At 41.9% G+C, this 18,649-nt stretch overlaps 1 protein-coding gene across 9 annotated transcripts in view; it reads right to left on the reverse strand.

Annotated features, from left to right (window-relative positions):
* SLC10A7 (solute carrier family 10 member 7) overlaps positions 1-18,649 on the reverse strand; it is a 265,905-nt gene that overhangs the window by 53,372 nt on the left and 193,884 nt on the right. For 7 of the 9 annotated variants that reach the window (XM_024126597.3, XM_024126596.3, XM_024126595.2 and 4 more), the window contains 2 exons: positions 10,321-10,404; positions 132-297 (listed from right to left, as the gene is read on the reverse strand). In XM_024126597.3, coding sequence (XP_023982365.1) covers positions 132-297; positions 10,321-10,404 — 250 coding nt within the window. Of the gene's footprint in view, positions 1-131; positions 298-10,320; positions 10,405-12,891; positions 13,162-18,649 lie in introns of those variants that run through there. The other 2 variants (XM_028491741.2, XM_024126599.3) reach the window with 2 other exon arrangements.

The raw sequence follows: 18,649 nt of genomic DNA on the forward strand, positions 1-18,649 counted from the left end.
CCCGCGTACCGCAAAAAAAAAAAAAAAAAAAAGGGAATATTGGCAATGAATTTAGGGCCCACGGATGGCTTGGCTTTGCTATTGAGGAGGCTGAGGAGGTAGCAAGGATATCCCACCTTATCCCGACTTACTTATGAACAGTATGAGAATGAGACTGAATGTATCCAGGTCGATATTTGGGTTCGAGAACGTGTCACAGAAGGTGGTGTAGATGATCGTCAGCAGCACACTGCTGCTGACAGCGCCAAAAGGAGGCTTCTTTCTTTCAAGCCAGTCCTTGATGTATCTTCGGACAATCTGAAACACAGAGACCAACGGTTTGCCTCTTTTCAGAGGTGGAGGGAGTTGAATTGGGCATTGCAAAGTGATTGTGACAGCAGAAAGACATAAAGGAAAGAGAATAATTTGGATGATGGCCACAGTGGATTTCAAAGCTTCGCTGCCACGCCACTCTTCTCCTGGGGAATTTAACATTTGTAGTGCAACTTCCACTGGTGTCCATAAGGAGAGTATATTTTCCACTGCATTCAAATCCATCCTTAATCATGCCAAATGCTCTTTGCTAGCTGTCACTGAGACGTGCCCATTAAGCCTCCCCAAAGTTGATCTCTTCTGCTGATCCTAATGGATGTGTGTAATTATCACAGTCCCCTTTGCCTCGCTGGACAATTCCAAGTGCAACTTTGGGAATCTTAACAATCTGACATCTTCAAGAATTTCAAGACAGTAGATAATCGAAAATGATCCATGGAACATATTAATATTTAAAATGCTAGCAATGCGCCAGAAGTTTTTAATTAAATTATAACTCATGCTTGAAAAGCAAAAGTGCATGTGTTGTGGGAGTTTAAATAATTCAGACTCTGAATATCTAGAGTTTTTGTGAATCCAAAGACAAATGCCATTTGCATGCTTTTAGAATTCCAGAATTAACACTTAAAAATGAATAAACCTGTCCTAACTTTCCTACAAAAGGATGAGTGAAAAATGAAGTTACATGGCAACCCTCTCATATTTTAAAATCAAGTCAGATATTTCAAATCAGGACAGCCTGAACACTGGCGATAGCTTTAAGTTTGGATATAAAAGTGAACCACTCTATTTAAAACCTTTGGCTTTTGAAAGAAGCTGAACAAACCCGATAATGAAGACTAGAGTTGAGAGACATTAAGTTTTGAGTCACTCATTATCCTGCATAATTGAACATGAGATTTCACAACAGGCTGAATTACCATGATCCATTAGCAATAATGAGGTCAGGGAACTTCTCCTGACAAGGCTGATGGGGTTCTGTCATCTTCCACTCTGTCACTAAAAAGGCTTAATTCGCAATGAGGCATGCCTTCACAGATACTCAAGAACAAATAAACGACTCTCCAGAGAACCTGTGAACAAACGGCTATTGGATCGATTTCCTCCGATCTCAAGGACTCAGTTAAGTAAAACAAGTGTTGAAAAAGGGTGTCCTGGCAGAAAGCTGACCAGTTGGTATGAAGTACAGGTGCAGCACCTTGAAGGTTGGGTGGGGGGTGGGGAGGAGAACGAGGGTTTTATATATAGAGATAAATAGTGGTTAAATATTTTTAAAAAGTAGATCTTGTCATTAAAGTTACAGCTGAATTTATAAAAAATCATGTTTTGTTTTTGCACAAGCGATCCGAAACCACAGTAATTTATCTAGTGTTCATTTCTTTCTTTAAAGTTTAAATGTAGTGACGTAGAGAGAAATAAGAGTAGTTCTGTCACATAGTATTATGGACTGATGTATTAGCACACAAATTTTGGTGCCTGAGGGACCCAGATAGTCCCATGTTCAGATATGTCACCATGGGGGTAGCTGCTTAATAGAAGGCTACAGAGACTTCACTTAAAAGGTCATTTCATAATCTGTTGTTTCTGGTAGCATAAAGCTGGTAATTGGTCCAATTCAGTGCAACCCAACTTCTTTAGGAAATAAAATAAATGGAAATTACACAGTTATTGAAATTGATACTGTCCTCCAATTTTGTTTTAATATATAATGGTTAAAAACACAGAAGTCCTCTCTTTGCAATAGGTTATAGAATGTATGATCCCAATTCCAAAAGTATTGGGTTGGCCAAAAAGTGCTTTCTGTTTTTAAGTAAAAATAAAAGACACATTTTTCATTTTCAAAGAACTTTATCGAACAACATATTCACCCTTTTGTTCCACTACCTTCTGCCATTTTTCAGGCAACTTCATAATTCCATCTTCCCCAAACTTTTTATCTTTTTGAGCAAAGAACTGTTCCAGGTGCCTTCTACAGTCTTCCAGGGAATTGAAATTTTTTCCATTAAGAGAATTTTGTAAAGACAGAAACAGATGGAAATCTGAAGGTGCAATGTCTGGTGAATACGACAGTTGAATCAGAACTTCCCAGCCAAGGTGTAACAGGTTTTGCCTGGTCATCAAAGAAACACGTGGTCTTGCATTATCCTGTTGGAGGATTATGCATTTTCTCTTGACTAATTCTGGACGCCTTTCGTGGAGTGCTGCTTTCAGTTGGTCTAACTGGGAGCAGTACTTGTTGGAATTAATCGCTCGGTTTTCCAGAAGGAGCTCATAATAGAGGACTCCCTTCCAATCCCAGCATATACACAACATCACCTTCTTTGGATGAATACCGGCCTTTGGTGTGCTTGGTGGTGGTTCCTTTCGCTTGCCCTATGATCTCTTCCATTCCACGTTATTGTACAGTATCCACTTTTCATCGCCTCTCACGATTTGTTTCAAAAACGGAATGTGTTCATTACGTTTCAGTAGAGAATTGCATGCGGAAATATGGTCAAGAAGGTTTTTTTCGCTTAACTTATGTGGAACACAAACATCAAAGCGATGAACATAACCAAGCTGGTGCAAATGATTTTCAGCGCTTGATTTGGATATTTTGATTATGTCGGCTATCTCCCACGTGGTATAACATTGATTGTTCTCAATTAATATCTCGATTTGATCACTATCAACTTCAACTGGTCTACCTGACCATGGGGCATCGTCCAGCGAGAAATCTCCAGCACAAAACTTCGCAGACCACTTTTGACATGCTCGGTCAGTCACAGCACCTTCTCCATACCCTGCACAAATCTTTCTTTGCGTTTCAATTGCATTTTTACCTTTCTTGAAATAATAAAGCATAATAGGCTGAAACTGTTGCTTTTTTTCTTCCATCTTCAATATTAAAATGGCTACACAAAAGTTCACCACTTTTGATAAGTCTTTTTTTTTAATGCACACTGATATGACAGCTGTCACATACAATCTAACAAAATTGCTTCGAATGAAGTTAAAGACAATTAAGTGCTACTAGAGCCATCTTACAGAAAAAACCGAATGAACCTTTTGGCCAACCCAATAAAAGCGTCTTCTTCCACTACCATCGAGCCCTTTGACAAAATAAACAAATAAATATGAATGAGGTGTAACTCGAAAGTCAAAGTCATTTTAAAAACCAAGACAAATCTGTGATCATCAATCAGCTTTATAAGCTGTGATTTGACTTAGTCAACCTTATTACCTCTTTCTTCATTACAAAGTACTCAAAGTCTCATAGTATATTAGGATTCTTTCAACAGGCAAGAAACACGGGCTGAAAATCCTGCATCCTGCATCCTCCTAGCCAAAATGACTTTCTTCTAAACTTTAGCTCACAGAAATGCATGCATTCAAAATTAAATGACTTTTTTGCTTTTCCCTGTGGAGAGAGAAGGGGAAAACAAGTCCTCCTCAGGAAACTTTTTATTTTATTGTCTCACCTTCTACATTTTGATTTTCTTTCTTTAAAATTAAGCACAAGGAAAGGTTAAAGGGAAACTAAACTTTGAATCCCTGTACTTCTAATAAGCTGAGTGACATGTCAATTACTGCATGACCTCCAAGCTGAACCCCTGGAAAAACAACACATCTTAGGTGAAGAAGGTTGATATGCAGAGGTAAGTGAGAAATGTAACAGCCATCATTTTGTTTTCTTCATTTTCTTTTTCAGGGTATTTTCTTATGTTTTTCTTTCTACTCTGTCTCTATACTCATAAATTGATTTTTGAGTGGGGATATATAATGGATAATTTTTCATGTTAAGTCTGAATTTTAAAATTTCTTCAGGTGGCTTCAATTTTTTTAAGATTTTTTTTTTCGTGTGTTTTTATTTAAGAACATTTTTTAAACTTTAATACAATTTTTAAAGGTTGCTTTCTATTTACAGTTATTACAAAATACTGACTCTATTCCCCATATTATACAATACATCCTTGAGCCTATCTTACACCCAATAGTTTGTTCCTCCCATTCCCCCACCCCTATATTACCCCTCCCCCCTCCCCACTGGTAACCACTTGTTTGTTGTCTATATCTGTGAGTCTGCTTCTTTTTTGTTATCTTCAATTTTTATCCTCTATTCCACTGAATCCATACATTTTCAGAAACTGCTTTGTTTCTTCATTAATATTCTGTTGAAATGTATAGTAAGGGATATGATATCAAATCCAATTATGTAACGCTGATTAAATATTGAGTAGATTCAAAATAATATCTGTACACTTTCTAAAAAAGTAGAAACAATAATAATAGATGAATACAAGAAGCACCCATCATCTACTGCACTTTTCAACCATTCTTTCCCTCTATTATTTACTTCCATTCTCAGGAGCAAGGTCATGCAGATATTATCCTGCTCAGTTTACAGTTGTAAACAGGGGCATAGAGATCGCAAACAGCTTGAATAAAATGTTAAAAAGCTAGTCAGGTGGATGAGCAGGACTCTGACCTCTATTTCCCGAGGGAATAATAGCGTAGGGGTTCAAGGTGCAGACTTTGGAGATTCTTACTTTGTCATCTTGGGCAAATTCCTTAACTTCCCTATGCCTCATCTCTAAAATGGATATAATAGTAGTTGTGGTGAGGACTAAGTAATTAAATAAATATAAAATGCTTTAGAACCAGGGACTGTATGCGGTAAATGATGGCAATTCTTACTTCCAAGTCCCAGTTTGGTGATGTTTCTCTCACAACACTGTTCAGCAATACATCTCACTGCATAATGTAAAAGTCACTGTTCTCTCAAAGCAATTCAAGTGAAGCAATGAAAACCGTTCATATCTAATTTTATAAATGCAAAATTTTACTAGCATTAATAACATTAACTGCAGCTTTAGCTGGATATTATTTAATACGAAAAGCCAATCTCAAACTGTGAAACAAGTCACTAATGCAAGACTAGAGAATGCATAAATGATAAATAATATGCTTTTTTTTTACTATTAATTTATTGAAAGAAAAGCGGGGTTTAGCGTGCTGTTTTAAAAAATATTTTTCAAAGGTGCTGGAAATTCAATTTCATTAACATTTATTCATAAATATCTCAAATTTAATGCATGAAATAAGTATTTATCACAAGCACTTAGATATACTGAAGGCTTTATCGGAAGAGAAGAAATATTACAATAACACACATATTATTTCTTTCTAGAATTGACAGAAGCAACAATCTCCCAACCATCTATGGAAAGGCTAATCTTATCTCACAGAGTCACAGCATCTTCGAGCTGGAAGATATTAAAGTCCTCGTTCTACAAATGAGGTAAGTGAGGCCTAGAAGTCGTGTGTATAGCTAAGCAGTGGCAAAGACCAAACTGGACCTCACGTCACATCACAGTCAGTCAATAATGATTGAAACCCCAAAGCAGTACTGTTTGGAGAAAACACACACACAAAAAGAAAATAAAATCCACTCTCAGAAATATAAATAAAAAATGGAATGATGAAGTTTTATCATCACTAAAAGATTATGGAAAATATTTTCAACTCACCCTTCCTGGTCTTCTTCTTCTCCCTCTAGTTCCCATTGTTTATTTAAAAGGTAACAATAATATCTCATTTAAAGATGCATATAGGGCTTCCCTGGTGGCGCGGTGGTTGCGCGTCCGCCTGCCGATGCAGGGGAACCGGGTTCGCGCCCCGGTCTGGGAGGATCCCACGTGCCGCGGAGCGGCTGGGCCCGTGAGCCGTGGCCGCTGGGCCTGCGCGTCCGGAGCCTGTGCTCCGTAACGGGAGAGGCCGCAGCAGAGGGAGGCCCGCATACCACAAAAAAAAAAAAAAAAAAAAAAGATGCATATAAAAGTCTATATTAGAGATGTTTATTTCCACAATGTGGCACTGTAACCATAATGGGGTTACGGTGGAGAAATGAGGCTACGTTGCCAGGAATCTAATTCCTCTGAAGTAAATAGTACACTGAGCACTTCTAATGATGGCTTCAAAGATTGCATCACAAAGGTTAGGTCTGTCAATCAATTACAAATGAGCAGAGAGATAAAAGAGCAGACAAGGCCCCTGGTCTCATGGAGCTCATGTTTGAGGAGATAAATAAAAAGCAAAAACAACAAATAAATGAGAAGCAGACAAAGATCCATACCAAATAGAGGTTTAAACTGGATAATACATGAGTGATTGAGTGGGTAGCCTCTGGAGGAAGGGCGAGGAAAGGTCCTTCTGAGGAGGTGACAGGTGAGAGGGTGTTCCAAACAGAAGTACCAGCCAGTGCAAAGGTTCTAAGGCAGCATCAAGGCTGGCCGCTTTCAGAAAACAGAAGCAAAGTCTGTGAGACCCAAGGGTAATGGGCAAGTGGGAGAGTGTTAGGGGAAGTAAAAGGGACTTGAAAATAGAGGACAGGGTGAAATAATCCTGTAAGGAAGCAGAGTAAGATATCTGGAAAGTACTGAATGACATTTTAAATTTGGGGTCATGAATTTAAAACCAGATGAGAACAAGAGAGATGTTTCTCTCTAGTGAAGCTGGAGATCTTGGGCAAATGGCTGCTGCGGGTACTGAGGGGATAGGTTCAAAGTTTTCTTCAGCCAATGTTTTTATACAGCTTACACCCAACTCCTGAGTATGCTATTAAATATACTTATGATAGAGTTTCTGCTTCCTGGAAGCTCACGGGTACATTACTGTCTCTCCCGATAAATACGACGGGTGTAGTGAGATGGGAGAACTGGAGTTTGCTCTAGGCCCAGGGAGTCAGAGCACATCAGAGGGCATTTCTGTCTTGAGTCTTTAGGGATGAAGAGGAGTTTGCTGGCAGAAACGATGGCAACAACGAGATGAAAGGCATGGAGCAGTGAAGGGGCACGGTCGGGTGAGGGGGTAGTGGGCACACCGCATGGCAGAAAAGGAGCCTGTGTGAAGGGGACGGTGGGAGGGGACAGGCTGGGGTCAAACTGTGAGGGGCTTTGCGGGCCACGCGAGGAGTGGGCGACAGGGAACCACGAGGGAAGTTTCTAAGGAGAGGAATAACATAATCTGGTTTGTTTTTTAGGACTACCCTGGAGCCGTGAACACATTAGATGGGGACTGGAAGAGATTCCCAGCAGAGAGACAGGGTTGGGAGGTGCAGGCAGTTAGACAAGAGATGGTGAAGGTGTGGCCCCCTCTCTGGCATGCACGAGGCTGCAGATGCCAGAGCTGAAAGATTTTGGGGGCAGGAATGGTGGCATTCAGTGCCTGCCTGGATGTGAGGGAGTAAGGACGTTAGGCGGCAGGGTGGCTTCTAGGGGGAGAGACCAGGGGTGTGACTGTTAATTCCCAAGACTAGAATATAAGAGGTAGATGCAAACACACCTACCTTGTAAGTGGTTGCAAACATAAAGGCTTCCGCTTTGAAAAAAGCCATGAGGGTACTTTGGTACTAGAGAACTTTTTAAAAACCAGCCCTCTTGCTTTTTGACTACCTTTACTGCTTTATAATTTACTGTAATACTTCACTACTGGGCCTGCAAGCAGTCTAACAATTCATTATTCTCTCTGGATAAATAGTCTTAATTACATAAATAATATAACACTATATATTTTAAAAATCCATTGAATAGTGTAGACAAAGTTTTTTTGGTCCATATAATTGAAGACAAACATTTATAATTAAGAGAGATTGTTTCTGAGATCCACTAAGAGAAGAATGTGTGAGCCCCGAGTTATTATATGGAATTAATTTCAGAACCAAGAGAATAAGCATGGGTTTAAACTAATACTGTACAGAGCTGAGCAGGGCAGGTAGGTTCCCCTATAAGACACAGCATTTCCCTAAGTGATCGTAGACCTCTCACGCATTCACTCCCTCCCTCATCCAACACGTACTTATTGGGTGCCTATGGTCTGGGTATGTAATGGCAAACAAAGCAAATGTGGTTCCCGTACTCCTAAAGCTTACCGTCTAATGAGGGAGACCAACCGTTAACAAGCAAACAAAAGATAAGTATATATTGTGACAAAGGCAAAGAGAGGACTCAAACAAGGTGCCACAATAAAGAGTAAAAGGGAAACATACTTCAGGTAGGTGGTCCAAAGACGGTATGAATTAAAGAGCCCATTGAGCAATGAGTTGCAGTGGAGTGTGGGTAGAAAGACATTCTAAACAGAAAAATCAAGCAGCAATTGAGAAAAAGCCAAGGCTAGAGTTTAGGAAATGGGCAAAGAGTTGGAGAGGTAGACGCCGTAAGATTTATTCAGAATACCTGTTATGTGAGCAGCACTGTGGGAATATTTTTTTTTTTTTTTTTTTTTTTTTGCGGTACGCGGGCCTCTCACTGTTGTGGCCTCTCCCGTTGCGGAGCGCAGGCTCCGGACGCGCAGGCCCAGCGGCCATGGCTCACGGGCCCAGCCGCTCCGCGGCATGTGGGATCCTCCCGGACCGGGGCATGAACCCGTGTCCCCCGCATCGGCAGGCGGACTCTCAACCACTGCGCCACCAGGGAAGCCCAGGGAATATTTTTTCAAGGATTATCCTATATCTAATTAAATGGTATTCTCTGAGTGCTTTTAAACCCTCCCCCTTTACTGTAAGTTTAGACCCTTTCCTAAAACTAAAATTAAAATTTAAAAAAAAATAGTGCATGTGTAGTGGATGCTGTGTTGTGCCCCCCAGACCCATCTCGTCAGGAACGAGATGCTAATTCCCATATCTGCAGGGCATGTTGATTGACTGAAAGATCTCAGTTGACTTCCTCTTTGGGAACTGCCGCTAAGAGAGCAGACTCACCCAAGGGCATACCGTGGAGGGGCAAGGAAGCCAGCACCTGATGACTGCTCAGCACAAGAGGAGAGAAACCAGGCACGCGTGTCTTAGGCAGGACAACTCTGAGGGGGTGGTCCAGCCTGAGGCTGTGGCACCTTCATGCCCGTCCTACTTGTCCCACTCTCCCAGGTGTCGATCCCAAGGGCTCTCCCCCACTCAGCTTCCTGCATGGAAACCTCTGTCTCAGAGTCGATTTCCCAGAAAACCTAAGACAGCATGTAAATATTACATGTCTATACACACACCATTTTTTATTGTTAGTGCCTCAAAGAGTTGCTTCCTGTTTCGTATCTACAGGGGATTTGAAAATGATGATGAAACTATAGAGCACTTACCTGTATCAGGTTCTATGAGGACAAAAACTTTACATGCATCATATTTCATCTGACGCTCACAACAACCCTTCAAGATAGGTCCCATTATTACACAGTTTGATAAAGTATGAACCTGGAGCTAAGGAGATTAAACGACTTGCCCAAGGTCACACCGCAAATAAAAGGCAGAACTCAGAGCTAGAGTCTAGTTGCTCTTCACCCAACATCTGTGCTCTTCGCCATCCTAATGTACTCTTTTTCTAAGACTCACTCACTTTAGCAGTACGTTAAATTCTGTACGCTGTTACTGAGGCTACCTTTGACGAAAACAAGGACAACCTTGTTTTTCAATCTGTGTGCTCATAATTGAATTATATGCTCACCATCAGCCTGTTATAAGAAGTTAGGAATTTCTTCTACGAGTCTAATTCAGTAAGAATGATCAGGGAAACTAAACTTTCTAAGGTCTAATTTTAAGAGCTAATAGAATTAATTTTATCAACTACAGGGTCACAAATATGATCACTGCTATCGGAGGAGCCTAAGCATAAGAAGAAGCCAGTCAAATGCAGATGGTTGTCCCCCAATGGTCATAATTGCTGAGACCTTATCGGAAATCAAGGTAATGATCTGCTAGACGTCTCCAAGCTAGCTACATAGCTACAAAGAAGGGAAGATAAATTTTAAAAATCAAGATTGTGTGCTGGTGTCCCTATATATAGCTATCTGTAAAGCAGATTGATGTTAATTAAAAAAATTAAAAGAGGAGACCTTTGTGGCTGAGGAAACCTTGTGTTGGACAGTCTTAGGTTTTCATTTAACCATCTCTTCCTCGCTCTTTCCTCTCGATTGTCCTGACACTACATAAGAATTCACAATTTGATCTATAAAGAAAAGAGCAGAGAGAATTGGAGACCTTACCTGTCCAATAATGAGGGGAACCACAACAGTCATAAAAAGCTGAGAAAAAATAGATGTAAAAGGCACAGAAGAGGAGGAGTGAAGCTGTAAAACAAGAATACGAGGAGTTAGAATCACTTTAAATCCATTCTCAATACTGCTGTTAACTATAGTGTAATAAATGAATTCTCTCACATGCACAAAAACTTGGTAGCTATATACAAGGAGCAAGTGAAGTTACTTTTATTTTTGAAATTTAGCATGAAATAGACTGAGTAGTTTAATATATAATTTTTATTGGGAGACTAAGATTGAAGAAAAATAACTATGGTTTTGCAATTAACTTAAATTTCTTCTTATTAAATACATTTCTGAATTGTAAAGCCGTTCTGTGTTCATACTGTCTGTACTCATATGGCATATTTCACCTGTAATCATAGTTTATGTGATTTCTATTTCACCCGTCTGCAGATACCTAAAACAAACAAGTGTGTCTCATTATTTTATTAACGAGATACTATTTTTATTTATGTAAATGAAATAGTTTCTAACTTTCCTACTCCTCCAAAACAAAGGCAATGATTCGCATATCCTTTAACATTCATTCTTAAACAAAATCTTGGAAATGGGAAATCCTGAAATGGAACTTATTTTTCAACTTAAAATTTCAATATACCGCTCCTAAATTTGTATGTCTTAACGTTGTTCAGAATTCCTGTTTTGACTCTGTCCTCATTTTTTGATTCTTTCTTTGCTAATGATTGCAGTCTCAGCTTCATAAAGATGCTACTGCCAGCAGCACAAGGCAGTGTTTCTCTGTGAACACAGTCACACACTCACATTAACCTCAACTGCCAAGACCTGCTGTCTTCCTATTAACTTTCTAATGTTTTTTCAAAATCTCCTTTCTGGACAAATAGTAGTAGCCTGTTCCACAGTTGCTTATCCCTTTCACGAGTCCCTTCTGCAAACAGGTTCTCCCAAGCCATCAGTGACGATCCCCCTGGCCCTTGGAAGTTACTTTCACCTTCCCCTGCAGACCACACCTCAACTTTCATATTTACCTAAGTTTAGTTAAACTCGGAAATATCTTTTGGAAAGTAATTTTTGTGAAAGATGTGGAGGCGGTAATGATGGAGGGCAGAGTATATTAAATAAAACATATCAAATATTTAGATAAGTGAAGTCAATAGCTCAGAAAGAAGTGATGTGGGACCAGCGTTTTCACTGATTTCTGTGTGAACTGGCTTACCGAAATCTTTTCTATGCCCTGGTCTATTTTATAAAACTCTGTCCCCCATCCTCGGCCCCAATCTATACGCACTCAGAAGGTCAAGAACGTATGCCCTGTCCATCAGTGGCCTGCGTCCACTTAATACTGCCTTCAACACTGACCACTGGCTGTCAGTTTTACCCACAAAAAGCGTAGCCTCTAGCCTTTTCCTCCAGAACAAACATAAACGAAAGAAGTACAAGCAGAAAAAATGAAACTGGTGAAGAACACATAGGATTTGTGGTGCGTTAAATGTTACATGGCTGTTAGATATTTCGTTTTAGGCAAAACCAAAGTATTAAAAGCTAATGATTACACCCTATTTTAGAGCAACGATGTCTTTGAAGTGCAAGGTATTTAACAAATATATTCTCTCCACAAATATTAACCCTAGGGATGCTCCTGGGGCAAGGACTGAAATAAGGAAAAACATATTTTACAAAGAAACTGAGGCACTGGATAATTAGAAACATAAACTTGAAAGAACAAAGTTTTCAAGTTCAGAAACATTCAGCTCAATGCTCTCTCCATAGGGTTCACAACGTTTGAAGACAGGGAGTAGGGTTCAAGGTGATAACCCTCAAGTAAACAGTCTCAATTCTTGCCTGAAATCTCATGGGTGATCTCACGTATCTCTGTTCCTCTTTTTGTCTCAACTTTATTATTTAATGTATTTTTAAAATGTTTTCATGAATAATCATATGAAGCTATATTCCCTCTGTCAGCTGCTTATCCCAGGAACTGGCACAGAGAATATGTATGCAGAGAGCATAAACCTGTGCAGAATGGACAGATGAACTAATTTGTAAACATGGGGTGCTAAAAAGAGACAAACTCTTATCCAAAATCATATCCCTGTTTTTTCTAAAAAAAAAACCACACAAAACTTAAGTATATCTGAAAATCTCTTATTATCACGTAGCATTACAGAATCAGTTGGGATTATTCTTTTCACTGCTTGTTTATCCCTAGTAATAAAACGAATTCGAACGTGCCCCTGGAAACTAAGGGCATGCATTCATGATAAAAACCAAGTGAAGAAAGGACCGGCTCACACGCACGTGTGCCCGTGTAAAACAACAGAGCGAGGCTGGTGGTGCGTGTCCCCTCGCTCAGCTCTCCTCCAGCCCCTCCTGAGGTCCTTAATGCTGCTCTGGAAGGGAAGACCTAAAACTGATAGAATCCCAACCTGCAAGAGACTTGTAGTCCCATTAGCTCTTTTTAAAGATGGAAAACTGAGGTCCAGAGAGAAGCGGCTTGCAATGAACACTTCTAATACCTGTGTTATGATGTGAAATTGGCAGCGCTTCTCAGACACACGCAAGCAACTCTTCAGCCAGATCTGCTCGGTGATAGAAGCCAGATCCACGCTGGGAAGGCTGGTTAGTTTAACCATAAAGTATTGCTGCAGAGCAGTAAACTCAGATCAAATGGAGAGAAAAGTTAAAATGTGATTTCATGTATTGAGTCCATCTGGGGGGTTCTTTTTCATCCTAATTCAATCTAAAAGGGAAGTGTAGAGAGAAAAGTTAAAATGTGATTTCATGTATTGAGTCCATCTGGGGGGTTCTTTTTCATCCTAATTCAATCTAAAAGGGAAGGTGTAGAGGAAAACCCGTCTCAACTTTGGTGTTGAAGAATATTCTGTGTTTCACTTTCTAGATCCATCACGTAATGGACCACCTGCATGTTCAGTGTTCGGGAGCCTCTTGTTCCTAGAAGACAGTGGAAAAGGCTACGGGGTGAGGGGGAGGGTGGGAGGTTGTCCATGATCCCCAAGGTCCCTTTGTCCTCGAAAACACCCATGATCTCTGATCCACTTGATTAGGAGCGCAGGTTAGAGCAGCCCTCCTCTGAGGCTTTGTCAGATCAGAGGCCAGAGCAAGCCAGCCAGCGAGGTAAGTAACTGGGTACACGAAACCAGACTAAGTACGGTGGAGACGTTGGGGAGGAAGTCCTGCAGGGTGGCTTCCTTAGAAGTGGCTCTGAAAGGAAGGAAGTCTCAGTCCTGGGGTCTAACTTGGCATAAGTCCTTTCTTTTTAATCGGCCACCAGACCTGTCGCTGTGGTCAGTTTGAAGATGCAGAGGTCCCCTTGGGGAGGTTCCTGACGCTATGAAAGTTATGCCCTGGCATCCAGAAGACAGAAGAGTGAGCATCTGCATTTGAGGGCATGACTAGGAAATTACAAGACCCAATCATTTTGCATGCAGAGTTGATTTTAGCTAAAGCAGAAGGAAATACGCTGCCTGGGCTATTTGGTTCTTCACATTTTAATGAGGAACCTCGTGTGGTTTCTGTTTCAGAGACCAATGTGTTTGGTCTCAGAAGCATCAATTATTGAAGCATCAATAATTTGCACGTTTGAGTAAAGTTGCGGGTTCAGCATAAGCTTGCGTCAAGCAAGTGCTCTGGCTTCGCGGAGCCACCCGGCAGGTTTAAAGGTCCTACTTCTCACACTGCCACCCCGTGCTTTAAGATATCGCATGTGAAATAAACAATCCAGGCATTGGCTAATCTCTTTCAGGAATATAGTGCTTTAAAGCAGAGAACTCACAATTAGGTTTGTTTGTTTTAATCTCATGCTGCGAAGAAACGTTTCAGTGGAAATTAAATATGTGGGAATTTAAGACCTTTGTGTTCAATCATTCAAATGGTAACCGGTGCCTCCTGTGGGCCAGAGGCATGTTCTCAGCCCCAGGGATCCGACAGTGAACAAAAAACCAAACCCCCCCTTCTCCAGGAGCTGCTTTTTCAAAGTTGAGGTCTGCATGCGGGTCCACCCATCACCAAGTGCACACTCCTTTCTTTCCCCTGCTTATAAATGGAAAAGTTCTAGTCTTCTCCTAAGAACTATTTCAAGCATCACTTCTTTGGGGATTATTTCCAAACCCTCCTCCCCAAATGCAGACTCGGCCACCCCCTCTTTTGTGGCTCTGTGTTGCCACTGTACCGCTCAGAATCCTTGGTTGTTCTTGTTTACACATCTGCCTCTCCCAGTAGACTGTATGTTCCTGAAGGTCAGGGACGCGGTCCTTTTCATGTTTATGTTCCGGGTGCCCAGCCGAGTGACTACGTCCTACATCTAGGGTGGTGGTTCTCAAACGTTAACATACCAGACACACCTGGAGGGCTTGTGGAAACACCTGTTCCTTGGTCCCACCTTCAGAGTTTCTGATTCGTAACACCTAGCAGGGAGGACGAGGGGAGGACGGGGAGAATTCGCACTTCTGACCAGGCCCCAGGTGATGCTGCTGTTACTGCTGGGCTGGGGTTTACCTTTGAGAACCACTGGGTTAGTACACAGTATGTGCTCCAGAATGTGTGTTCACTTAATGAATGGCCACAACACATAGGTAGAAAGAGAGGCTTGACAATGTTTTTTCTTCTTTCCATCCTTCCAGTTTTCGGTAAGTTACAGAGCCCTGCTGAATTCACAGCCCCAAGAAAGGACCAGGAGTCTCCCACCCAATCGTCTCCTATCATTACAGATATGGTAACATTTATTGTGCACTGCTCTGAATGCTTAATGTGTTGAACGATTTAATACAGCGAGACCCCTTGAGGTGGGTCTCATTAGTACCTCCATTTTCATACGAGGAAACCGTGGCACGGAACACTTGAACAGCTTGGACATGGTCACCGTACCTAGAAAGTGACGGAGCCGGGATCTCAACCCAGAAGGCTGGCTCCACAGCCCTCACACTTAATCCCTACTTCCACCGCACATTAACGACAGAAGGGACAGGGCAGTGAGGTGGGGAAGGGGGCAGGAGTGGAGGGGAAAGCTGGCCTCCCCTTATCTTGTCCATGTGAGAGAAAGAGAAGAGCGCCTGTGTGTCTGGATGTGTGTTTTGTGAGGGCTGCAAGGAGATGGGGAGCTTGAGGGCAGAAGCAAAAAGACAGAGGGGAAAAAAGAAAAAAAAGGGGATGGGAGGAAACCGGATAAGCAGTGGACGACGGTGCAGCCTTTCTCACCTGGGTTTCTGGATTTGAACCACAGGACGCCGAAACTTATTTGACTAACTCTTTTCTTAACTCCCTCAAGGACGGCACATCACTAGTACCAGGGTAGATGTGTCAGAAAGAAGCTAATCCAGTACATACGAGGCCTGCTTTAGGGCATTAGGATTTAATTTTCTAACCTGGCAGAGAAAGGCTGAGTCAAAGGAAGCAACAAGAGTGGCTGCTGTAGATCCATTCAACTTAGAAATTGTTTGATTTGGGAAGAATCGGGGGCGGGGGGAGGGTCCCGTCAGTGAAATTTTACGGGGCCAGACTAAGCAGACTCAGAAAGACAAATAAGTAAATCCGTGATGAAGAGACATTGACCGTCTGCAAAATCATAGTTATCAGCCTACAGTTAGAAAACAGACGGCGCGTCTTAAATCACTCCTGTACGTGAGCTGACCCGTAAACCGTCATTAACGCGCCAGGTCCTCACTTGCTCTCTGTGTAATCAGCCTTTTTTCTCCTACCAGCGAAATCCATTAGCCACAGGCGTTGCAACTATTTGTGTCCCTTCTCAGCTCTTAAAGCATTATTGTATTATATAATTCACCCTTGATGACTGGTCTTTGCTTTCATGAGTACCGCGTTCAGAGAAAAATAAGAATAGATATTTATAGTTTATACTGTAGAGTAAAGAATGTTAAATCTCCTCTGTGAGGAAATCAGGAAGAAGCCACTTCAGACCTATATAGAGAGCAGGATGAGTTCCCTTCCGGCCCAGTTCTGGCCCCTCACCTACACTACCCAGAGCCCAGCCCCAGGCGAGGGAAAGAAAGAGGGGACTTGCTTACCATTGGATCTAACTTTCTTGTACCCACACACAGACGTTATGGATGTTCATAAATACTATCCCCTTCCCGTCACAAAGACAAGGCATTCAGACATAAGAAGGGAGAGTGTCCCTAGGCCTTGATCCCCTGAGCCCTTCTACAGTCCTGTCTTTCCCCAGAATCTACAGTCCAGTCTGTCTTTCATTCCATGCGAACTGAACTGATTACTTACACAAAATCAGTGACTTAAAGGTATACCAGCTGACAGGCTCAGTGGAAAAATGACTGTCATTTTTATGAAAATTAAGAATATGGCTGTTAAAAAGCCATATTGATTTGGCTGCATGTATCAAACTAAAGATGGGTTACGGCATGGAATGTGTATATGTCGTTGAGGAAATGATCCCTTTTATTTATTATTTATATATCTAGATGCATGGTATTTTTCCTTCTCTGAGCAACAAAGAACAAAACAGGTTTTAAATGATTTTTTTAAAGATTAAAAAATTTGTAAAACATTTCTTTTTGTCATCTGCTAATTTAAAACATAAGATGAAAAGATTACCTTCCAATAACTGACGGAAACTACGTACAATTGTAAGTTCTGTTTATTCAAACAACACAAGAATTGTAGTGAAATGTGCCCAAATGAACTGTAAATCAGCTTATCGCCCACAGAGGAAAGCTGTGCGAAGATGGGCTTCCAGGACATGGCTGGCTAGAGGCAGAGATACGCAGAGGCATCTAGAAGCAAGCTTTGTCCCTTATTCCCTGACCACAGGATTCGGTCTTGTCAATCCTGAGTTTGGTCCAGGAACCACAGAACCTGCTCTTGCTAACAGTCCCTTAAGGAGACAAAGTTTTAAGTTCCTCCAGAAGGGGGACCTACAGGCAAGGGTGGTGTAAGGAAGCAGTGTCCTTCTCACTTCAGCCAGATCATAACTGCTTGGGGAGCAGCCGCTGGTGCTGGAGCGGGGACCAAGGTGCAGGGAGAAGGCTGGCTAGGACAGCGCTGCACCTGAGCTCATCCCTTCAGATAAGTCGGCCAGGTCCCACAGCGGCACTGGGCTTGGCCTCTCTGGGTCAATGGTCTTTGAAGGGGGATGGGGGTGGGGGGAGTTTATCAATGTTGCTTCTAGAGCATTTGAAAGTGGCTTACCAGGTGCTCCCCTGCTTCCCCATTATTTCAACAAGGCCTGGGGGAGCCCCGGGAAGAGCATTTACAAAAGACTCCACAGATTATCTTGCGTTACAAAATTCTCCCCGCGTGATTTATACACGCAGTCAGAAGATAAGGTGCTCTCAGGCTCGAGGAGATGAGATCCGTCTCACTTGCTTTAGGAACAAACGCTCCTGGGCGCATGGTGGAGAGCCCGGCTCCGTGTGGAACAACTGAGGCAATCAGTGGGATTGTTTCTCTTCAAGTGCTTTATGTTTTATCATCATTTTGTACATCGCACATGTATGTGACCATCAGTTATGCAACCATCGTTGGGAACATACTGCAAAAAATCATCAGAGTACTGTACATGTCACTAATGTCTGTATTTGTTGTTTTTGTTTTTATTGATGGGATCAAAAGTTGAAGGACTTTCTATGACAGGTAGCCAATTACTAGAGAAACTCATGATGACCGTAGCCTTGAAAGCTGCCACTGACGTCTCTCCCCGACCCTGACCTCGCTCTTCTGTGAACTCCTATGAAATTCAGTCTGAATCACATAGTTTAGGAGTTAATTTTTCCTCTAAAATTCTTCCATAGTCTTTATTCTTCTTTACCTACGTGAGGTTTAAGTTTCCTCAAGGCAATAATTATGCCTTATTCTGTTTATCTTTCCTATGTTACCTAAAATATATATATCCAGGAAGTAGTAACTGAGTGCTGATAAAATGTCTTAAAATCACCTGTCTCCTAGGAGGCATGCTTTGTAAGCAAAACCTGGAAGGAACGCTGCCTGAAAGCGCCGCGTGTCCTTGACTTGTCTTTGAACCTAAGTTTTCTCATATAGGTGAGGATAATACCTACCTCTAAAGGTACGCATGCTATTCACATGGGAATATGCATAGAGTACCCATTATACCTACTCAATAAAAATTATTCTCCCCCTCTCCCCACCGTCCCCCTCCCCTTCTGGAAAAACAAGGTTTCTTTTAAAGTGTCCTGAGGGCTTCCCTGGTGGCGCAGTGGTTGGGAGTCCGCCTGCCGATGCAGGGGACGCGGGTTCGTGCCACGGTCCGGGAAGATCCCACATGCCGCGGAGCGGCTGGGCCCGTGAGCCATGGCCGCTGAGCCTGCGC

Source organism: Physeter macrocephalus, chromosome 7 (genome assembly GCF_002837175.3).
Source record: "Physeter macrocephalus isolate SW-GA chromosome 7, ASM283717v5, whole genome shotgun sequence".
Classification (NCBI taxonomy): domain Eukaryota; kingdom Metazoa; phylum Chordata; class Mammalia; order Artiodactyla; family Physeteridae; genus Physeter; species Physeter macrocephalus.